Source organism: Solea solea, chromosome 10, assembly GCF_958295425.1.
Source record: "Solea solea chromosome 10, fSolSol10.1, whole genome shotgun sequence".
Classification (NCBI taxonomy): Eukaryota; Metazoa; Chordata; class Actinopteri; order Pleuronectiformes; family Soleidae; genus Solea; species Solea solea.
The window spans coordinates 25178236-25203317 of NC_081143.1; the positions used below are offsets into that span (position 1 = coordinate 25178236).

Below are 25082 nucleotides of genomic sequence, written 5' to 3' on the forward strand. Positions count from 1 at the left end.
GGCTCACCGAGCAAGAGCCGGCCAACAGGAAACAAAACAAGTAGCACAGAGCCAGGACACAGCCCAGAGTGAAGGGAGGACAGACCGAGAGATTGATGTTTAGACCTCAAGACAGAGACAAGGACGTGGACGGAGGGTTAAGAGCGAGAGATCATGGGAACATTTGGGAGAGGAGCTGTAAACACAGGCAAAAGAACGACACAGAATATAAAGGACTTCATTTCTAGACGAGACAACAGTGACATATTTAGTTCTAAACAACCCATGACATCATCTAAGTCCATTAGTGGGAGGAAGCTGGTGTAGTTTTCTGTTTCTCGGCTCACTGCCCCTGCACTCAAGTGCAGCTGGAACAAATATCTTCACTAGACAGTTTAAACTGTAACAGCCATCTCTTTATAATGGTTCAAACAAAAAAACAAAGCTGGCTTCGAGCCAAAGCTACTGAAAATAAATGAGTGACTATAGATCACAGAGCTCTGCTTCTTCACATGGAAATCCCCCCTCGGTGGATCATAAACTTTAATAATATTGCTGTAAGACCTGGGGCATGTTTTTATATTGTCTTTAAGGGATCTTTAGCTTGTTAGAAGAAGTCGTGCTTGCTTCCGTTTCACAGGTTTATGTGTCCGGCTATAGGTGTATACACCTGTAAAAGTCTTTAATGCTTCTTCAGACTCGGGACCAAAACATCCTGCTGTACAGTGAACTCCAGTAAGCCATTATTCATTTGGTTATTTACAGCTGCCATTTTTCCTACTGTGACCTGTCAAAATGGTCTTTTACTGGAAGTTGTTGGGTCCACAGGCCGACAGTCGGGACCAGCAGGGATCCAAAAATCACAAGGCTAAAGGCGGAGTCAACAAAAACAACAAGGCCGACACGCTGTTGGGTGAATTCATAGATGAGGTGGCAGAGACTGGGTAATTGTCACAGGTGTCGCAGGTGAGATTAACCCTTAGAACCTTTTTCCATTACTATGTTTAAACATACAGAGGCTACAAGAATGTGCAAGATAGAGTGTCTTATTTCCTTTTTTTCAGCACAACCTATAGGCCAGAGGTGTCAAACTCAATTAAAAATCAGATGCTGAGCCCCCTCCCTGTCCACATTTCATGTGTTTATTTATTTTACTGGCGAGGCATCTTGGTAAGTGTGGAAGACATATTATCTCGTGGGCAGAATAATGAGCAAAAAGTGCTAAAAAGTGTTTAAAATCAGATTGAATTTGTGAAATTTGGAAATATGTCACAGTTCAAAGTTCACTTGGCTCGTTTTTTAAAAACAAAAAGGAAAGAATAACGCTCTATTTTAGTGACTTATGCAGAACTATCGCTACTTTATATCACTGCTAAAAATGGAATATAAAATAAGCTAAACTTTGACTCAACAACACATAAGAAAAGAAAAAAAAACACATTTTTTAAAAGACTGAATATGCAACCTATAAACACAAACCATACAAGGAGTTGTGTATTATTCATGGGTTCACCTGCTGCACAGATCCATGCCGCGTGAGCACTAAGGGTTAATCCAGACAGGACAAGTCCTCAAGACTGTACCCCCATGATAGTTTTATTTCCCATTGCTTTCTTTTTTAATTTCCAACACTTTTTGTTTTTGAATTGTTTCGATTTAAAACTGCTATTGCAAATTATAGGGTCCTCTAATATAAGAAGTGAAAGATTCCCGTCTATGTAAGAGTTAGGTTTCAGAATTATAGAGCTGAATAAACTTGGTAGTTCTGTACTCCAGATTTATCGTAGCATGGTCAGTAATAACTCTCTCTCTCTCTCTCTCTCTCTGTGGCTCTTTGGTAAAAAAAACAATCTAGGGGGAAAAAATACTGCACTTGGTCGGCCTTTGTGATGTCTGCAGGGAAAATAATCCAGATTAGAGGCAAGTTTTATGGTCCTCAGCTACACATAGGATTTACTCATGTTTGGATTTCTTCTCGGTCTCTTTTTTACCCCTTTGTTTTTGAATTAAAATTCAAAAGCCGTACAATCATTGCTTGTGTTGCTTCCAACGAGTCTTTGCTAAACTTGAATTTAGACACACCCCCTTTTCATAAGGCTCCATTAATCAATATAAACATAAATGTGGATAATATTGTCTTCCATATGGAAGCTAATCCTCTGATCATGCATGCATTTGTGGCTTTTTTGCCGTTATTTTATTAAGCAAGTCATTGTGTTTTGCTGCTTTGACTTAAGTCTAAAAATTGTAACAGGGTTAAAACTCTACAGCCCAAATAAGTTTTGGACCAATGCCCTTTCTTTCTATGTTCACTTTCTGAAGCTTCCTTCACAGCAGGGGTTAAGTCTAATAAACAAATGTCAGATATATGAAGTGAAACGAACAAACAAGGCCATGTGTCAGAGCATAAGTGGCTGCAAAGGTTGTCCCAGATTAGATTAGAACCTCTGAACGATTCACAGCAAGCGAGTGTTCTGCCAATCGTGCTCCAAGAACTCCTAGATATTCTTCTCCTTAAAGAATGTCCAGACATTTTCTGGAGATCATGTCTGAAATAAGTTCTATCATTTTCTTTCTCTCCCTACTTCTTAAAAGTGAATATTTTCTGGTTTCTTTCCTCTGTGATAATGAACTAAATGTCTTTGGTTTATGGGCAAAAACAAGGCATTTGAGGACAATGTCATTTTGAGGTTTTGGGAAACAACCATCCACATTTAAAACTATTTTCTTACATTACATAAACCCCAAAACAATGCCTAATCTAGTCATTCCCAGAAACTGGGTCAGGAGGCAGAGATGGGTTGTGAAAGATTTTATTAGGGTTGCCAAATAAATGAGCAGCTTTTTACTCAACATTTATGTGTATTTGGATAAGTGAAAATTTGATTCATGTATAAAATACACACACACACATAGATGTTTTATTAGGTCTACTGGTTCAGCTGCTTCGTTAACACAAATATATAATCATCTGAGAGATTATGGCACATATTTATGTTCAGGATGACCTGCTGAAGTTCAAACTGAAGAACAGAAGCAGAAGAAAAGTGGCTTAAGTGAATTACATTGTTGTTGGTGCCAGATGGGTTGGTCAGAGTATTTCACAAAGTGCTGCTCTACTGGGATTTTCACACACAACCATAACCAATGTTGAAAGAGAATAGTCCAAACTAGACAAATGACCCATTGTACAGTAGTTCTCAGGGAGAAAAAGCCTGGTTGATGCCAGAGGTCAGAAGAGAATGAGCAGACTAATTTACCAACTGAAATAGGTTTGCAGAAGAACACACTCTGTGCCTCTTCTAATGCTTTATTAAGTGTAGTGTGTACCTAATAAAGTGGCCAAAGAGCGTATGTGTATACATGTGTAATAACAAATGCATTCAATTAAGTTTTGAATCATTTATCAAACATATATATCTTGGAATTGGCTCATTTCAATGTAATATTAGGAGTAATGTTATAGTATAGCCAAAAATGCTCTTGTCACAATCTATATGATGAAATGGGTCATAGTGGTACATTGTAGGAATGAGCATTCAAAGCAAAAAGAGTGAGTATGTATGCATACAGGGGGAGAGGAGCAGCTAACAAGATGCATTCAAGACCCTCGTAAATATCATCACTTCTGTGGGATCTACAGAAGGCTAGTGCTGTTGCCCCACAGCAAGGAGGTCTTTGGTTCGAACCCTGGTTCGACTGAGGGCCTTTCAAGTTCTCGCTGTTGTGTGCGTGTGGGATCTCTCCAGGTAATCTGGCTTCCTCCCACAGTCCAGATTAATTAAGATTAATAAAATACTCTGAATTGACTGTTTAGGCTCCAGCTCCCCTCAACCCTCACGTGGAGGTCAATGACTGAGTAATAGTCACATGAACAGATCATCGATCCATTGTCTAGCGATGTAACCTCCACATTTTCATTTAAGCATTTAGCAGACACTTTTATCCAAAGCGACTTACAAAAGAGGATAAAAGTGGATCCAAGTGTGGAAGGAGATCGCGCAGGGGAGGGATTAAGGTATGTGCTCGGACAGAAGATGCTCTTGGACGAGTTGGGTCTTCAAGAGCTTCTTGAAGATAGACAGGGACGCCCCCTGTTCTGGTAGCGCTCCGTAGGACACATGAAAAGAGTCTGGATTGTCTTGTGCAGGGTGTTGGCACCGCCAGACGACAATCCTTTGATGAACGGAGTAGTCGAGGGGCAATATAAGCCTTTATGAGAGTATTTAAGTAGGTGGGAGCAGACCCATGGAGCACTTTGAAGGCTCGCATCAGTGATTTGAATTTGATGCGGGCGGCTAACGGTCGCCAGTGGAGCTCACTGAACAGAGGAGTGACATGTGCCCTTTTAGGCTGCACCACATGAGGGTTGTGGGTCAGCTGATGCCAATCCCAGCTGACATAGGGCGAAAGGCGGGGTTGCCTGTCTGTCACAGGGTCAACATACTTCTTCCAGGGTCTTCTTCTTCCTCTCCCTTATCCTCTTCTTATCATCCTTTAACAACATATATGAACCTTCACTGAACCCATCAATTAATTGAGAAAATACAGGGAAGAATAGACAATGGAAATACTCATGAGATGCAGCCCTATACTCTTAATTAACCTAATTAGTGATGGAGTCCAAAGGAGGGATGAGAGAAGGATGAGAAGGAACAGGGAAGATCTCATGAGAAGTGAGGAGATGGGGACATTACAGGGGGAGTGAGTGAGACTTTTGATGTTCTTCAAGAGTGTGTGTGATCAGTGTGTGAAGACAGAGAGAGGGAGAGAGGGAGGGAGAGAGAGAGAGCGTGCCTGGAGAGAGCAAGAGAGCAAGAGAGGTTTCTCCTCAGTAGTTTTCTCCTCCTTTCTTCCTGACACCAGCAGTCTGTTCTTCCTCTTCTGCTGTGGTGTGTGAAACTGCACCAGGTAAGAAAAAGCGACCTCCACCACCTTATGACAATCTGTCTCGCGGCTCTGCGTCAATGACACACAGAGAGGGAGAGAGAGATAGAGAGAGATAGAGAGGGGGAGAGAGAAGACAAGAAAACACCCGGCGGCGGCGCGTTTGTGTGCCTGCAGAGACGTGCAGCGCACAAGAAGTTATTCACAAGTCGCCAACTCAGCAGCAGCACTTTTTTGTGTTATATCACATTGCCGCGCGTGCACGCTGCCTGTCGCGCGTTCACTGACACGTATGTGGACGTGCACGTTGCTTATGTGCGCGTGTGTGGGTGTTTGCGCGTTGCGTGCTTTAATGCTGCAAAAGGGTGCGTTCATGGTTCATCCGGGCTGCAGCTGCCAAAACTGATGCTCTGGCGTTGTAGACGTGGCTTCTCTCAGATGATTTCATTATGACTGCTGCACGTGCGTGTGTGTGTGCGCGCGCGCGCGCGCGCTTCATCATCTGCATGTTGACCATCATGACCACCGTCTTTGGGCTGATGATGAGATAAAATTAGTCTGGGATGTAAAAGTTTTCATGCAGTGGTTCTCAAATGGGGGTTTGTGGGACCCATGTGGTGCACCCATGAAAAATTTTCATATCCATGCAACAAAACAAAAGTTATCATGATGCATACATATATGCCTATGGCTTAAAGGCTGTAACTTGTAACTTCTAACCGTAAAATCGCATTAGAGTTCAAATTATACAGCCTAGAAGCATTTTTGACCATCTGAGGTGTGCTCCGAGTGCAGCTTTGTCTTAGATTCACTTTGAATGTCTTCTTGTCCCGTTAGAAAAAACGGATATTGATGTTAAATGTTGTTCTGCTGTAAAAAAAATCCTGTGTGTGTGTGTATGTTGTGGGGCTCTAGGTCTGTTTACAAAAAAGTGACAGTGAATTGTAAACAATTTAAAAAAAAATAGTAACTAGCAGCCCACAAGTGTTAGGTCTGAAATTGTGTATTTTACATCACAAGGACATTTCTATGAAGTTAAAAGTATTAAACCAAGAAAAGAAAAAAAGCACTGTATCGGTCTTGGAGTATCAAGACTTTGACCACATTGTCTCCTGTTTTGCAGAGTGGATCAGGTTGAATTATGATTTTATTATGATATCTTATTACGACCGCACGTAGAATTGTAACGTGACTTCACGTTAGCTTCTCCCGCTAACCTGAAGCTGCTGCCAACTAATAATCACCATGGCAACTGCCGATATGGGCGACACATCGACCGAACTCGAACCTTCTCCCACTCGGTATTAGTATATTTGGGTTTGTTGTGAGTTTTGCCGACAATGCGAACGTAGCACAGGACAACGTGCGCTAAAGTGATAACTAGCGCTATACAGGTGTGTTTGTAGCGTCAGACATGTGACGATGATTTAATCATTTAATTAGCATACTGGAACCACAGTACAGAATCCCAAGCAAGTCACATCTTACTACAAAGCTGTTTCCTTCCATGTATGATCATGTTATTGGAGGTCAGAGGTCAGATTTAGTGGCCATAAAAACATATTTCTGGACCTTCAGAGCAACACAGCGCACTTTGTTTTCAATTGACTGGTTATTGTTAGATTCATATTCTAAATAAATGATTTAAATTTGACAATAAGGCCTTAGTGTGCTACGCTGCAGACAAATGATTGACATTATATCAGTCATCCCACCATGTAGATAATAGAAATGGGAATTGAAAAAATGAAATCTAAACCAGACAGGTCTAAAAATGGCAAACCCATCTCTGCCAAAAGAGAGAAAAACATTTGGAATTCAGGAACTTCTGTTGTCAATGATCTTTGAGGAAGAACAATTGTCAAGAACCTTGTCTAATCTGCTGCAACGTCTCTTCTGTTTTCCTTTTTATTATTATTCTCGCACAGCTGAGGCTGTATTTCTTTGACAACATTGGTATTTTGAATTTCAAAATTCTGTCATTTGCTTCATTGACCCCCATTAAATAATTTCCTCGGTGCAAGCTTTGTGCCACACATTAAAGCCAAAGAGGACTTGTTTGCTAAAGCATGGCAGAACAGTAAATAAGTGAACTCCTTCATAGGTTCATGCAGCATATGTTGCACATCCGCCGTGTGTGATGTTAAAGCAAAGCAAACGCTGTGTCTAAGCATGTTTGACAGATGTCTGAGAAAGCAGGGTGTCAGCATGCTGCGTTCGGAGTTGATAAGGGGAGAAGCTGTGAGCCAAATATTTCATGACGTGGTGTATCAGCAGATGTTGTGTGCTAGAGTTCCTTTGGCGACGAGCAGCAGATGATATTAGTGTCCTTTCCCTTTATGCTCGACAAAAACTATAGAAAATACTTGACGCAGCCCAGGAACTCACACGACAGCTGAGAGAAATGTGATTAACCCACTTTAAACTGTCTTAACACACAGCAATACAGGGAGCTAAATGCAGATGTCAACATGCTGCTATAGCTTAATCATAGACATGCACTGCAGTGTGGACGTTATGTAGAAATCATCTGTGCATGTGATGGAGGGAGGAATGCACAGTGCTTGTAGGGGGTGTGGCCTTAAAAGAGCCCTGTAGTAAGTACTACAGTTTTTGCATCAAATTTAAAAAAAAAAAAAAAACAAGATTATGCTACATTAGATTATTTACCAGCTTTATTTAACCCTTTAACACGGAGCGTATCACTGACGACGCGTTTGCACAAGGACGTTTTTGCATCACCGCAGTTACACGGTTGTACGTTGCACGTCAAAGCCATTGTGTGGTTATTACGGTAATTTCACTCGCGCTGTTTCAGGAAGCTGGAGATTTAGTGTTTTTGTTGACAGAGAAGAGAACACCTTTCCATTTTTTGGCCTGTTTTTGCACATTGAGAGACTCAAAAAATCATGTTTTATACTGTTCAAATTTCAAATTTTGTACAACTGCAGTGTTTCCTTAAATAAACTTGTTTTTCTTCATTTTAAATTGTTAAAACCGTGTTTTAACATGCGGTAAATTGTGAATAACTGCCAGATGTTGGAAGTTATTCTGGAAAAATGGGCAAAAGCACTTAGTTACAGGACATGTTCTGGTCCTGTTTTTTGTTTTTTTTTTAAAAAAAGAGTCCAGTTTATTCCTGTTAATTCTCATAAATTCCTGTATATTCCCATGGAATGTTTCCCAAGAGGGCTAAATGTTTACCATTTAGCCCTCTTCTATCAATTGCGTACAGAGGCATTTTCGATCCAAGTCTGTTGGTCACGCCTCTTGAAAGTGGGAGGTGACTGCACCCGTTTCAGACTCATAATCTCAAATGAGATGCTTATTGGCTTTAGTCAGGCTTTCAGGGGTTGACACTGGTGCCTCACAACAAGAATCCCAGGTCAGGGATTCAAACATCCTTCCACAGGCAGGAGACATGCAGATTGGAGTCAACTGGGTTAATTGGAGACTCTTAAGCCAACACAACCAATCCGTAGCATCCTCATTTTTGGAACCCCTCCGTTAGGGACCTAGTACAGTGGTGCAGCACCTTCTTCTGTGCTCTTCCTCTTTTCCTCCTGCCCTGCAGCTCCATCTTCAGCTTCCTGTGTCCAGTGGAACCTTCCCTTTCACTTTTGCTGCGATCCGTCTGTCAGTCGTCACCCCTGACACTTGTCTCCACCCACTCCACCCCTGCCAGAAATAACACAAAACATGCAATTATTAAATTCACTGACAGACAGACGGTCCAGGACTGTTTTGATGGAATGTTGACAGTGAGGCCGTCTCTTGTTGCAGTTTGTGAAAACTCAACAGCAATACTAGGATTATTATTAAAAAAAAAAAAATGACTGGGAAAAATAAATCAGGAACAATTTATGTAACATGTTGCAGAAATATATCCTCTGACATTTGGCTGGCTTTGACAGCAAAGCCGTTTGGGATTATAACTCGTATTATAATGTTTTATTATCAGTAGCTGGATAGAAATATGCAGGCAGAGGTTGAGCCCATTTCATTTTTTTTTTTCCTCAGAGTCGTGCTTCATCCATCATCTCAGATGTTAACATTCATCCATCACTGTAAAAGCCCCCGGGACATTTCTCGTTCATCACTTTTCTCTCCACTGTTCTCTTTGCGGCCGTTTGATTTTGTTTTTTCTTCACATTATTGTGTTTCACACGATTGGTGTGAGAATGTGTGGAATTTCGAGGCTTGAAGTGAGGAAAGTCCTGTGCTCTTTTTTGGAGGTGTCGTTTATTTTTTTATGACAGCCTACATTTGGGGACAAATAGCAGTGTATCAGTTAATTGGGGTTGGCTGGTCGGAGTTATGGTCAGCGTTTATGTCATGGCAGAATCAGACGACACCAATTTCCTGTGTCGGACCCGAATGTGAACTTCGGGAACGATGAACGATGATGTGTTGAGAATTTCTTTCTCTTTTCCTGCCGAGTTCGACATCTCCTGCTATACATGCTATAATAGGCGCCACGTAACATACAGATATACGACGGAATAATGACCCCGAAAAACGTTTTGTTGAGTTTCTGGCAACAGTACCTCTGCTTCTTTGACATCTCCTCATGGGACTACAACGACAAAGTCTCAAAAACAAAAACGCTGGCGAGAAATAGCTCTTCAGAAACCCATTGTGTAATGACTGCCAACTCTTTGCCCCGCCTCCCTGATGACCTATGAACTCAAGCAGTGTTGTGAATGGTGATGGGTCAGGGTCATACTTGTTGTGTTGCCAGTTTCCCCTCGAACAAGACAAGGCAAGAATCCGATGCCACTCTGATTGATAATCTGACATGGTGACCATCATGGGCGACGGTAGCTCAGTGTTGTCTTTTAACTGGAAGGTTGTGGGTTCAATCCCGGCTCCGCGAGTCTACATGCCGGTGTGTTTTTGGGCAAGATATTTAACCCCAAGTTGCATGTGAACAGGTAGTAAAGTCGAGTGATAGAAAATGCGCTGCACATAGATGCACTGTATGAAAGTGGGAGTGAATGGGTGAAGGGCAAAAGATAGAAAGCGCTATATAAATACAAACCATTTATCATACGTATCATAAAAGACGATAATATTGTGCCGTCTGATCCCAACATAAATATCCAAGAAATAAACACATCTTGAGTTAATATCAGTGTTAAGCTGTGGCTGTGTGTTAGCTGTTCTATCCTCGTTATGAAACTGACTTCACACAGTTCCATGAGGACTCGTGTGAGGGCAAAAGTTAAGGTCGACAAGGGAAGAGATGTTGGTTTACAGGTTCACAATATGTGTGTGTGTGTGTGTGTGTTGCATACATGAAGCATTCCAAGGGACTTTGAGCACCAGCACACACTATCCTTGAAAATGTGTGAGCATGTCTGTATCCTCATTCTGAGGGTATCAAATCACTGTTGATGTTCTTATATCCAGTCCACTCAGGTGTGTGTATGTGTGTGTGTGGCCTCTTAATCCTTTTCTATCAAGCATATCGTTTTTCACCTGCTCTCATGCATTGCTGAATTGAAAACCTCTGGATCCCATTCGGGATCTCAGCAGTCATCTATAATCTCTGGCTTTCACTTTCATCCCAGTCTTGTTTTGTTTTGTTCCTTCAACGTCACCAGGAAAATCCCTCAGATCTACCGCGTTACATGTGTGAGTGAGATCTTATCCGCGTGTCACGTGCCAGGAGTTCATCGATGTTTATTGTAGTCTTGTAAATGCACTTTCCTGGTGTGTTTGCTTAACCTTCAGAATCCAAACTGCCAGAGAGTGCGGATGCTTTTTAAGAATAAACATTACAATAGTTGGCTAGCGGCACTGTGAACAGTGGAATTTAGCCATAACCACAATAACACATCTTGGCTGCACTGCATTCTGGTATATCGAAACAGCTGTTGTTTGAGAAACGTGCATGTCTGCTAACTTTTACAAGAGTCTCCCCCTGTATGATGAACTTCACTGACTGATGCAAGTGATTAAATGTCTTGCCTGTCCCCGGGAATGCCGGAGGATTTCTGTCTCGTGTTGAGATAAACCTCAAAGTCAGACAAAGTCTTAGTTTTAGCTCCGGGATTTCACAATATCTTGCTTGTCTGGAGAGGACAAGTTCAAAATACCCACCAATCCATCCAGTATCTAGTACTCTAATCTTTTACAGGTAGCATGGGGATGTGACTGTGATCGGATAGCAATCAGATCTTGATGAGGACACTTGAGACCTTAGCATGTTAACCCTTAGTGCTCACGTGGCATGGATCTGTGCTGCAAGTGCGCCCATGGTAAATGGCCAAATAATACACTGGGTGTGTGTTTATAAGTCACATATTCAGGCTTTAAAAAAGTAGCAATAATTGCACAGAAGTCACAAAATAGACCATTTTTCTTTCCTTTTTGTTCATGTAAAAAAAAAAACAAGCCAAGTGAACTTTAAAATTGTGACGTATTTCCAAATTTATGCCAGTTTCATGTCTCCTCCCGGTGGCGCTGTGCAAATAAATGAGGAAAACTTGGATGGAAGTTACGTGGCCGAAGAAGAGGGAGTTTACAGCGGTATAATGGGGTAGAAAGCTACGTTAAGAGATGTTCCATCCACGTTCAATACAAAAATGTCATAGTTTAGTATATCGTCCAAAATGTCAAGTGATATTGAGCAATCCCTGAACTCTGCACATAAAGACCATCGAGGAACTGGGAATCGAACGTGTAACCCTAGGTCCGTCTTGCTGTGAAGAACCAGAACAAGTTCAAAGTTCAGTTCCAAACAAATTACTTCAAGTTCAAAGTTTACCTTCCCAATAATTAACCACTTCCCACTATTATTATTTGTATTCAGTCTTGCTAGTCTTCTTAAATAGAACCTCCTGACTTGTTTCAATGTCTGGACCTTTTTATTTCCAAAACCTGGCAGGGACATTTTCCATCCTCATGTGTCACACGTTTTCTTTTCCCCCAGACACGATGTGGTTTGTTGGAAGTCATAAACCTATCATGACACATTAGAGTTAATTCAACTCCAATAACTTCACTCTTTTCTTCCTTTTTGTTTCCTCTTCTCTTTAGGTTGTCATAGTCATGTTGGTGGTTGGCGCCAAGCTGCTTTTGCTCTTCCCCCTGGTTTGCTGTGTCCCCTCCCCGTCCAGGCCACCGACCAGACACTGCAGGCGGTGCTGTGATCAGCAGGAGCCGTCAGCGGCCACAGGTCAATACCAGATGCCAGAGGTCCGCACAGTCATCAACATGACCATCCTCAAAGGTATGAACTAACAAGTCAACCGTAACTCATTTTACTTTGCTAAACGCAAACTAACAAAAAATAACATGTGTAAAATCAGTCTAATCTACACATTTGTGTTTCTTGCTCATGAGATAGCTACGTATTCGCAAACAGGTCAAAGATGACCGAAGATGATTTTACTTAATGTAATTAAGACCAAACTTAACACTTTAACACCGATCGTATCCCAGACGACTTTGCATTGTCGTAATTACGCGCCATCGGAGATAGCTGTTTTGTACTATCGCAAAATTCCAGCGTTTTCTGAAAGCTGAGAAGTTGCACGTCAAACATGTGGTATGGTAATTGCCGGAGAATCAGCGTGAGACAAAGACTCAAACAAATGTTATTTTAAATGTGTTATACTGTTTAACACGCAAAATCTGGCGTTCATGTACAACTGCAGTGATTTTTCTAAATAAATTCAGTTTTTCCTCAACTTTAATTGTTTATGCACCATGTTTACATGCAGAAAATTGTAAGTAACTGCCAGATATGGGCAAAAGCACCGACTCACAGGACATTTTCTGGTTAAAATAAGCAACAACAAAAAAAGTTAAAGACAGACAGACAGACAGATGACTTTAATGATCCCTTTGGGAGGTTCCCAAAGGGTTAGGCAATCATGAGGACCTCAATTTGTTAAGTTGCATTTTTTTTGCTAATTTTGCATGACTCGTTTGGCCACAGTATCAGAGTAACTGACTGACAATTTGCCCAATCTCTCTAAAATAGAGGAAAGGATGAGGGGCTATTTCTTTCTGAACCCTTCTGTTTGCTATTTGGCAAATCGGTGAAGCAAATTGTTGCGAATTGGTTGCCTGGTGCAAGTGATGCGAAATTCCCACTGAGTCATTGACTCTGTATGCCAGTGCTTCCCAAACCTTTTCTTTTCTTTTTTTTAAAATATCTGGAATCCCCAATGTGTTCCTGTTTCTGAGCCGTTTAAGAGGTAAACTAAGAGTTTGAATAATCAATCACAATCACATGTATTTGAAAATGATTGGTCAGACAGAGACGATGATCATCTACATAGAAGTGTGCGTGATTGGTTGTGTGTTTGTATATAACGCTTTCATTTGGGTTTGCAAGTTCATATTGAAACCCTGAGGAGGTAAAGAGGTGGACAAATGCAAGAAAAGACAGGGTGATTAAAAATACAAGTTTTTCAAATGTCGAACTGTTACACAACCACAGCTCGAGAGAGGGAGCGAGAGATTTGTGAGAACATGTGTCTTTAATTCCAGAGTCAGAGCAGCCAACACAGCCAGAACAGTGATGCGTCATCACTCTATTGTTTTATCTGCTGCTCCTTTGATAACAGCACATACCAAGAGTGTTTTAACCCCAGGATCGACCTGGGGTTTGGTCCAATTGCATAACCACAAAAAACAAAAAGAACATGTCTTTCAAACACACACATAACACAATTCAGGCACACCGTTTTTAAGGCACCGGGGGAAAAAAATTATACCAATGAATAATATAATTCCTTGGACAATTAAGACCCTAAAAATGATCTGAATAGGGCAGTAATTTCCACAAGATATGTAGCCCTGAAAACGTTTGCATTTGTTTTGTATCATTTCAGCTTTTTAACCACATGGAATTGGCGTTCTTTCTTTCTTTATTTGTGTATAAAGACTAACATTACAGGTTATAAAGTTACAAACACTGGGGACTTTTCCTTCATGTGGCTTGCAGCACTATAGAGATAACTAATAGGTGTTTTTCTTGAAAAATGAGAATAAAAGGAAAATATTCAAGCAGAATAAAAGGGCAGTAAAACAAAAGAAAAAGCAAAAATCCCCAAAAAGAAACATATAGAAAGGACAAGTATAACCATCTTAAAACAATGACTCAACACAATGACTCAACACAACCTCCCAACACACTCCCACAGTCCCTCTGCCCCCTCACAGCCCGCCTCAGTGGCTTCTTATAGTCCTCCAAGCCCCTCCCTAATTGGACTGGTCCATTGCATATATAGGTAAAAGTAGGTTACATCCTGTAACAGAAACATGTAGAATATTATCAAGTAAATATACAATAATACTATGAAAATAAACATGAACTGTGAAGGTAAAAAGAAAAAAAATCAGCTTAATGTCTTAGTCTTAGTATTAAATCACACCTGTAATGAGCCAGACTCTGAGCTCAGGTCAGCAGCCACAGGTGTCTTCACTGAGGCTGATTAGCTGGAGGGAATGTGGGCATGTGAAAGGGGAGGAGGGAACCTTTTCACAAAGACATTTCTTGACGTTATGCCATGTTTATGGAAAACAAAAACGATCAAGAAAACGTTCTAATAGGGAATTCCCCGTGGATATGGCCCCCATGTCAAAAATGTCAACTTCTTAAGGTGTGTTGAAGTCAGAGTGCTGCTCTTGGGGCAGTTGAAGTAACCACATGCTTAACAGTGACAATGACTTTCAGCTGTGTAATAAAAGGAGGATCTGGCCAGGCATTTTAATCAGGCTCTGGACCTAAAAACATACATAGATTCAAACACACACAACTTGAATAATGACACTTTTAAGGATTTACAGACTCAGTGTTCCACTGACTCACTGGAAAACAAAACTCTTAGTCATGTTGTGTTCTTACAACTCATCTACATTCATGAGATTGTGTTCAATCTCACACTGTGTAAAATACTAAGTGTGCTGCCGTCAGTGTCTCATAATGTGCTCATCAGTCTCACGTCATCTCATCTTAAGATGGCTGTTATATTCAACAACCAATGTTCCATGTCTTACAAGACACTTGTCCCCATGGACTGCAGGGGGTATTGAATTTCTTCTTGTTTGGTGTGAGCAGCCTCTCCTGAGTCTTTGGTTCACTGTACAAACTGTACAAGTTGTAACGTCTTTTATGGGGCCTATAAAATGCTTGTTTTGAACCCTATTTGCACTTGTCTACTTGACAGTGAGCTCCAACGCCTGATTGAATTTTTTTTTTCCTTGATGCGTGTGTGGACTGGGAGCTTAGATCTAATGGAAAATTCAGACCTGAGGCGTTCACCAGCTGAAAAACCACTGTTATGGACTGTAACTGTGGTAACGTATTGTGATTTTATTCAAAAGTACAGTTTTTAACTTAAAACAAAAAGTAAGGCTAGACTTTCATCTTTGGGGTGGCCATGGCTTTTTCAGGGGGTCCACGGACTATGACAATGAATTTGTTTCTCTAACAATTTGTTTGTCTGTTGAAATGAATATTTAAGCATATATTAAGCATGTACAAAATGTACACACAACTTGACATTTTTCAACAATGACACAATTTTTACATGAATGAAAGTACATACACATTCAAAAAAATAAATTATGAATTAAAAACCATTTTCACATAAAAAAAACACTGTACTGTCATGGATGCCAAACTATCCTTGGTCTAAGTAGAACAAAGTGTAAAGAAAGAAGTCACATATGTCACCCTGTCATTTCATTCCCAACTGAACCTATGAAAAAATAAGCCAGTCTTCTAACTCGCAGCCTCACAATTACACAATGTCAGGGCTAATAGACCACTGTAGAGATGTGTTTAATATTTAAACTTTTCAGCTAGTTGACAGGCTAGCTAGCATCTTCAGCTAGCATGAATCAGCTAGCTGGCTCATTGTCTGCTATTTTCATTCCTCTAATGTAAATAATATCTAGCGGGTTTGTCCTATCACGGACAACTCGTTCTCGTCTTAATGCCCATAGCAAAGTTTAACTACAAAAAACAATCTCCGATTTTAAACAGTGACTTATTAGGCAACCACCGTGAAACTTACTTTAGAGATTTTAGAGGCTGTTCATTCTTCTTCTTCTTCGGTAGCGATTCTTCTTCTTCTTCTCCTTGTAAGGTGGATTACAACTCTTTGTGGTACACAGTGTTGCCAACTCCTCAGTAAGGAAAGTCGCGTTTGGCTGTCATAAAAGTCGCTAGAAGTCGCTAAATGACGCCATTGCCTAATTTGCATAATTGCATATATATATATAGAAAAAGTCGCTAGATTTGTCCCTAGTTGTTTTTGACAAAAAAGTCGCTAGGAGGAGTTGGAAAGTCGCCAGATTTAGCGACAAAGTCGCCAAGTTGGCAACACTGGTGGTACATAGCGCCATCTACTGTACAGGAGGATTCAAAATGCAACTGGCTCCTTTCGTGCCGTGACATGTCAATCAACTGGGGTGGCCAATCAGATTCAGGGGAGAAAGGGATGGAGCGTTGATAAATTACAATAATAGAAATTCCCAATATCATAAATTGGTAACTGTGGCGAGTATCGTGTTGTTTCAAACCAAATTGACGTGCACAAATGTCTTGTAAAGAAGTTTGTGCACATGCTCTACGAAGACATGATCGACTCAGTTATCACCCGCTTCGCCTGCTGTGGAGAAGCCGTGTGACACAGAGAAGAGAAAGTTCCTGCGGGGTTAGAAAGTGTCCATGCTGTTGTGATGGGATGTCAGAATGAAGGATTAATCCCTTATATGGACATCAAGTGTTGCTAAGCTGTTATTTGTTGATACTGCTGTAATTCTCCTTAGGGGGTTTTTACAGAGGACACTGGTCACTGTGGATGTTTGGGGAGGTTGAGGCTATCTTTACCTCCGGTCTTCAGGAAATGTCGGTTATGGCGAGCGAGGGCAGTGCTGTGGCCTCTTCCTGTGTGGTTTACCCAGCCCGTTCTCCACTTATGACCCCTCTGCAGGGATTCAAAACATCATCCTGGACACAGAATCGCAATGTTTTTTTTTTACTAAGCCAACATCAAGGTTTATGTCATCCAAACCTAAACATTTATTTACAAGACATGATTTTCAGGCTTAACAAACATGTCGCTTTGAATTCGACACGTTGCAAAAACATTTCTGTTCCACAGCGTGTGAAGAAATGAAAGAACGGGAATACATTCATCTGTTTATTGTCCAGGGAGCAGTTTCTCAGCTCACACACAGCTGCTCCAAGCTGATATGAGGATGATGTTTAAGACCTGTCACTTGTTCACTTAACTCGACATATTTTAGACTGCACTGGATATACGGTTCATAAAGTCAGTTTTAGAGCCTGTTGTGATGTGACATCGGAAAAGAGAGCCAACAGCAAATAAGGTCCATAACAACATATCCAACTAATTCTAACGTGTGCACAAATGAACTTGTTTTGAACCATGGCTGCCGAGCATCAGTCGCAAATGCCTTCTGAAACTCACATGGACAAAAGGGACGGGGCAGAGGCAGTTGAATTGTCACCACACTTAAGGCCTAGCATATAATCTCTGACAGAGCTGTGATCGCTTTTTCTCTGGTCCGTGTCCGGCACCAAGAAAGGGCTGAAGGGGTTTAAGGGATTTAAGCATGATACAAACAAAGTTACTGACCGGAATACATGTAACCATAACTATAACTGACAGTTTTCTGTTTACTTTTTGTGGTGTGACAGAGCTCGTACATTACATTTTCTCAGTCACTCTTCATGACACATATCCAGAGAGAGATCTTTGTTTCTCCAGTACAGTACAGTTTGGTTGTGTGTGTTGGTTATGTGTTGTATACCCATCGTTTGACGTGTTACTTATCTAGACTGCATCCGGGAAATTTGGAGCTGCATGGTCTGGGAACAGCAGTAGCTGTGATGGACACTTGATACGGGCAACACTTGATTTACTTTGCATTCTGTTGCATTTATATTTTCAGTTAACCATCACATTTGTGAGAAGCCAAAATTCCCTTAATCATGATTTAAAAATGATTGTACAGTTACACAGAACGTCCAAGTTAAGGCCCAATCCTTTCTCTCATTTCACTGGCATCTCTCACCACTTTCATGTCAGCAAGCTACAGCTGTATCTATTCTGCAAACCCGATGACACAAACACCATCTACACTCTTCATACCTGCCTTACAGTCATCAAAGACTGGATGTTACCCAACCATCTGCAACTAAAAAACTGCAAAACAACACACCTTTTAACCCCCCCCCCCCCCAAAAAAAAAAAAAGTATTGGCATACTCAACCTCCACAAAACTAATTCAAACCTGTCAACACCACTTAAGAAACCTGGCCAAACTCAAGTCCAAGCTCTCACAGCCCTCACCTGGAATTAATCCACACCTTCATCTTCTCCCAATGAGATAATTGCCGTGCCTTCCCCTCATCTTCCAGACAATCAGCTCTCTTTTGTTTTCAAACACTCCAGGCTCCTCAATGACACCAGTCACAGATCGCACATCGCTCCCATCACTGCGTCCCCACACTGGCTCCTAGTCAGAATAAACTTGTGTGTTTCAGAACTCCTCCAACCACACTCCACCTCCAGATCACTCTGATCCTCCACCTTAGTACTCCGCTCCAGCACTTAAAACAGTCTGAAGACGTCCAAAGACACTTAAGATTAGCCTTCTTACCTTAACATTCAACACTTAAGAATATACTTTCCATCTAATGCTAGTGGTAAATCCATCCATCCGTCCAGTGTCTACCCCTTTATCCTCCACAGGTAGATCACGGGGTGCACCCTGGACAGGTCATCAGTCCATTGCAGGGCCAACATTTAGAGACAAACAACCATTTACTGACACCTGCGAGCAATTTAAGGTGTCCAGTTAACCACTGGAGATTGGCACAACACCTCCCACGACCCTCATGTGGAGGACAAAGTGGTAGAAAATGGATGGATGGATGAATTAACCAAAGCTCCTGGAGAAAATACACACACACTATATGCGGAAAACATGCAAACTCCACACGGATCTTTTGTATTGTGCAGCACGTATTATGTGCTATATAAATAAAGCCTTACTTACTATGTTTTATCTAATTTCCTCAGGTGATAAAGGAGAGAAAGGAGACAAAGGTACCCCCGGGAAACCAGGTCTGGAGGGTCCTCCTGGTTTCCGAGGACCCCTAGGCCTTAAAGGCAGCAAAGGGCAGGCAGGGGCCCCCGGAGACGCCTGCAAGATCCCTCAGTCGACCTTTTCAGTGGGACGCCGAAAGGCCCTGCACAGCATTGACTACTATCAGGCGCTGGTGTTCGACACGGTGTTCGTCAACCTTCACGAGCACTTCAACATGTTCAAGGGCAAGTTCTACTGCTACGTGCCGGGGATCTACTTCTTCAACGTCAACATCCACACCTGGAACTTCAAGGAGACCTACCTCCACCTGATGCACAACGACAAGGAGCAGGTGATCCTCTATGCGCAGCCCAGTGAGAGGTCCATCATGCAGAGTCAGAGCGTCATGCTGGACCTGGCCCTGAACGACGAGGTGTGGGTGCGACTCTACAAGAGGGAGCGGGAGAACGCCATTTACAGCGACGACGTGGATGTTTACATCACCTTCAATGGATACCTAGTGGCACCGAGCATCCAGTGAAAATACGACAGACAGAATAACAGGAGGTCTGGAAAAAGAAAAATCTCGGAGGTGGATTATTGTTAGTATTTTTTTTTTTTTGCCATGGATACTGCTTTGCCCCAAGAAAGAACTACTTTTGAGGAAGTTTGGTGCTTTTTTAAAATTCCTTCCTTTCATCCCAGAGAGCTACATACCATGGTTTCCAAAATCATGGACTGCCCATTTCAAAAGAAATTTTAAAATAATAAAGGTAATGCAGCACACAATTAGGAAAGAATGTGTCCTTGTATTAGAATTACACTGTTGTGTGAAGCCAAATGTCTTTTGTACTTCTGTGCTGTACTAGTTATTCCTTCTTTTCAGGGACTTTGTGTAAAAGAAAAGAAAAAAAGTTCTTTCACTTAACAGGAATCACAAAAATAACAAATGTGCAATCATTTATAGAGCAATTTTGCTATGATGGTTCTAATGTGTTTCGGGTGGCTGCTGTCAGAGCTGAAACACATGTTTACGTGGTGCCTTTCAGAAGACTTCAAGGGTCAGTTAAAAAATAAAAAAGAAACCTTGCCTTGCCCTGCTTATAGTGAGGGTGTGTAACTGTGCAAATAGTTTAAACGTTCTATTCTTGCAGCTAAGACATGCTACATAAAGACTGAACATTTAAGAGGTTTCCTAACATGCCCCACAAGTTCTTGACCCGGTTCAAATTATTGTCTAATTGGGTGGAATAAATTATTTCTAAATCATGGTAATTGAAGCATTTAAAAGTAATTATTTCTTTTGGAATTGTGTCATTCCATTTGTCCCTCTGATATTTTTTTTAATTATAAGTATTACTATAATAATTGCTTTTTTTTGACTAGAGGTGTATGACAGCACATCACCAGCTACATTTTAGTTGTGGAACCATTCCACTCAGGTTCCTTCTTTTGGAAATTAACTCTTACATGTGTCACACCCTTCCTCCACGTTCACGTTCACGTTCATGGTGCTGAGTCTTTTATCTGTTGTGTAGTTGTCGTTTTTTAACTGACCCTTTAAACACGAACACATCCCAACATATCGAAATAAATAAAAAAAACAACTGTGGTGCTTTATTATCAAATGCAGGGATGCATTATTTAAAAGAAAAAGGTTAAATATCATGAATTCTTGGAGATGTTGAACTGCAGAGCAGTTGATGTAAATAGCTGTATATTTGGCTGTCTATAACTCAATACAATACCTGTGCTATGCTGTTGAAGCTGGATTGTGTGTTTGTGTGTTTTTTTCTCTCCTTCACTCACTAAGTGCTTCTTTGTTGTGTATCGCTCAACAGCCAAAAGACATTTGATCGTAAGAAATTAAACGTTTTCATGATTTTCACGTGACACCAGTGGCCAGGTGTGTTCACTTACGATGTCACATGTTCACCACAAAGGATATATATGCACATTTCTCTGACCCTTACTCAACTATCTAATTCTTCACTGACATTATCCAGTGTGGGAGTTATTTGGCTCACAACTGATCCACTAAACTTGAGGGAAATGGGGGTTATATGTGATTTAACCTTCAAAATTGGCCACTGAACAATCAAAAGTCCATATCAAATTGTCAGAGACAGTGGATGGCCTTCTGCCGCACGTCACCTCCATCTGTTTGGCCGTATCTCTCCCATTAGCTGTAATGTCGTCCTCAGGGAGGCTTTTGCTAGACGGAAAAAGGCAGGCTGCAGCATTATAAATACTTTAAGCTCTGAGTGGAGATGTGAAAAGCTTTATGGGGAAACAAAGCCCTGTTCCCGGATCATCAGCCCAGACTAGTGGAAGCTGTTCCAACATGCACAGAAGTCAGTTAAAAGGGAACACTGGTTTAGTTCACTCACTCAGCCTTATTTAGGTTTGTCTTACTTAGTGTGGTCATTTGAATTTTAGCAGGAGTCTTAAATAAAATGTTTTATGTGATGGAAACTGAAGGTCAACTAAAACATTTAAAGTGTAACTCAACCCCGAAACTACTTTTTAGGAAATGTGTTTCTTTGAGGCTTGTTTTGAAAATAAATCCTGTTGTTAGACAGGGCTAAAACAGGACTTACATATAAGCATGTTAGTCTGACTAAAACAGGACCTAAAAAATACATGGAAACATGTTAGTCTGACTAAAACAGGACTTACATGTAAACATGTTAGTCTGACTAAAACAGGACTTACATGTAAACATGTTAGTGTGACTAAAACAGGACTTACATGTAAACATGTTAGTCTGACTAAAACAGGACTTACATGTAAACATGTTAGTGTGACTAAAACAGGACTTACATGTAAACATGTTAGTCTGACTAAAACAGGACTTACATGTAAACATGTTAGTGTGACTAAAACAGGACTTACATGTAAACATGTTAGTCTGACTAAAACAGGACTTACATGTAAACATGTTAGTGTGACTAAGACAGGACTTACATGTAAACATGTTAGTTTGACTAAAACAGGACTTACATGTAAACATGTTAGTCAGACTAAAACATGACTTACATGTAAACATGTTAGTCTGACTAAAACAGGACTTACATGTAAACATGTTAGTCTGACTAAAACAGGACTTAGATGTAAACATGTTAGTCTGACTAAAGGAGGACTTACATGTAAACATGTTAGTCTGACTAAAACATGACTGTATCCTCCACATGAGGGTCTTGGGGCCGAGCTAGCTTTGACCTCTAATTTAGAGTGTCCAGTTAACCTCTGCATGTTTCTGACTACACCCTATCACCCTGTGATGGACTGGTGACCTGTCTGTCCAGGGTGCATCCCACCTTTCGTCCTATGTCAGCTGGGATTGGCACCAGCGCCCCTCATGTGGAGGATAAAGTGGTAGAAGATGGATGGATGGACTGTGGGAGAAAAGAACACAGGGTTATTATGGAAATATTTGTTTAAAATATGTTGCTTAACCCAGCTTTAGCTACCTACGTATGAGCCTAAACATCGTAAACATACTGCATTCGTTAAAAATTAAAAATAACTGCACATTGTACTCACTCTCACAGTCAGTTACAACAAACAGCTCATTTAACTTAACTTTTACAAGACTGCTGAAGAGGAATAGGTTGTTTATTCCTCAACCTGTTCAACAATAAACAAACAAGAGGTGTTTAGAGTTACCTCTAATTATTCCCGCTGAGTGTGAAATGCTGGCTAATAAAGTCAATGGTGGGATAATGTCACAGTCTTCATCTCTTTATTTTCTCTTGATTAAGTTTTCACTGGGAAATTTAGTGGATTTGCACTTTTACCTGAAGGGGAGGACAGAGTCATAGACAGAGACAAATTCTTACAAACTGTACCTTACGTTCTAATAAAAAGTCAAAACCTGCTGTTATTCTTTCCACCGCCTCTGAATAAGAAAGAGTGATTGGACCCAGCTGCTTTCCAAGAGCTGCAAGTCCCATGATTGCAGTGCTAACACACACAGATAAAGTGCAATTCACAGCCATTACAAAAAGAGCTGAGAGGCCAAAGACTGGAGGGTTTCTCCCAAACAAGTTACCAAGAGCCACTTGTAAACCAAAGCAGGAAACTGACCAAAAATAAAGGGGAGAAAAAAGTGAACCTAACTTCTGATGTACTTTTATACATTCCTGGAACAGATGCAAAGGGGGAAATTATAAAGGGGGCGCCGGCGTGCCATCGCAGCGAGAGGGAAACGATAAATCAATGTTATGAGGCTATGAAGACATGGTTTACTGGCTGTTTTATTTAGGCTGAGTTTGGAGGAGGCTGACAGTCGTTCACAGCTGAAGCCAGTTTTCTCCCCGATTGGAAACAGGAAGCGGGCAGCGCTAGCCTAATTACAGCCACGTGACCTTTGACCGCACTCATCAGAGGTAGACGAGGGGGCTGAGGGGATGGCGGCTCACGTAGAAGCAGATGAGGGGACGTTTGTGGAAAGAAAATAATAGAGTAGAGTTGAATATTATTGGGTATGACAGATGGTGCAAGCAATTGGCAATTTCTGGAAATCCCAAAATTACAAGTAGAAAACCCCATGACATGAATTGCTTAAGTCTACAGTTTCTAGATCTACAACTGCTGCACAAACAGAACAGAAAGAAAAGCACAGAGCTGACAATCTTCCTAATAACCTCCAAAGTAAGCAACTAAGGCTGACGAGTTAAAGTCTTTTCTGTGTCACTCTGTCTGCTGATGGTGACACGACTCTTTGTTTTTCTGTGGAAAGTGAGGGTTTCTTGTCACGTTGGGATTGTAACGGAGGATTTGGCCAAACGGCGGCTTTAAAGGGGTTTGTGTGTTCTTTGTTTATGAGATGAGTCCATCTGAACAGAGCAAGAATGCTCTGGGAAAACAAAAATCCCTTTGAGCCAACACAGTTTATAATATGGCTTTGTTAGTGTGACTGAGCAGTTTTACAATGACAAGAATGCAGGTCTTGCTTATTAAAGAGTGGGACTCTGGCAGAGGCAGAGAAGCTCCATATTCAGAACCATAAATGGTCTAGTGTGTAAGAATTAGTGATATCTAATAGTGAGACTGAAAAGGTGAGCTACAGTGACGTTTGCAAGGCAGAAATTATATTAAAACCAAATATTTTAAACTTACTTATCAGCAGTATGTTTAATGTTGCACACGTCTGCCTCCATCTTGTCCCGTCCCTTCTATTACACTAACTGTCCCCATGTTCTCCGTGAACCTTCTCGTGAACTCCATCATCAAAATCAGGTTAGTTATATATATATACTGTATATATATATATATAAACTTTATGCAAGAAGTTATCTTCATTTTATGGGTCAAATAGGTTTTTGCGTCTCCAGATTAATTATATTTGGGTGGAGAGAGGTCAAAAGTAGGCTCTTCTGATACTAGAGGTTGCAGACCTCTGCTGTAGGCTCAGCATTTAAATTAAACTCTGAATACTGCAGAACAATGTGAATTCCATAACATACATATACAGTGTTTCCATCATGGTATGGTTCGGTTTGGTCCAGTATGGTTTGATGATGACCCCGTCAGAGCGGTACGTAGCGTGACAAAAACGACAATTACGACATTGAACGCGACACAAGAGGCATATTCTCCTTCTCTTTCTTTTCTCTAAAATTGCTTTGACTTCCATGGGATGTTTTCACTGGAGGCAAAGGAGTGGCGTTTTTCCATCGCCATGGGTGGAGCCAGTCTAGCTCCACCCTGACCTCACTGTAGCATTTTATTCTGGTACTGCAAGGGAAGGGTGGCACAAAATTGAACGGTAGTGGGCTGGTTATTTTGTACAAAACTGAACGTTTGCACTCGATGGAGAATGCAAACCTTCTAACAAGGCCCCACTCAGTGACGCCGTTGAAGTAACATATGGACCCGGAGAGAAGAAAGGACTCAGTGATGCTTCAGCACAGGAGGAGCAGAAGGTGGGGTGTGGAGAACCTCTGCTGGTTGGTGTTTATGGATTATGGATGGATTTAGCCATAAAAGTGCTGTCCAACGCTGAGCCAAACACAGCTTCCATCAAAGTGTCTCTCTCTTGTCTGTCTTCATCACTCACTCCTTGGTGTTTCCCTCATAAAAGCTTCACCGCCTAATAATCGTGTAACGGCTCTGGAGGAAAAGGT

The 25082-nt window shown here is 41.2% G+C and overlaps 1 protein-coding gene across 1 annotated transcript; it reads left to right on the plus strand.

The window, feature by feature from the left end:
* The first annotated feature begins 4751 nt into the window (after positions 1-4751).
* Positions 4752-20723, plus strand: c1qtnf6b (C1q and TNF related 6b). The gene is made up of 3 exons (XM_058641711.1): positions 4752-4890; positions 11911-12103; positions 18945-20723. The coding sequence occupies exons 2-3, from the start codon at positions 11923-11925 to the stop codon at positions 19490-19492; spliced, it is 729 nt and encodes a 242-aa protein (XP_058497694.1). The 5' UTR covers positions 4752-4890; positions 11911-11922; the 3' UTR covers positions 19493-20723.
* Positions 20724-25082: the final 4359 nt, after the last annotated feature.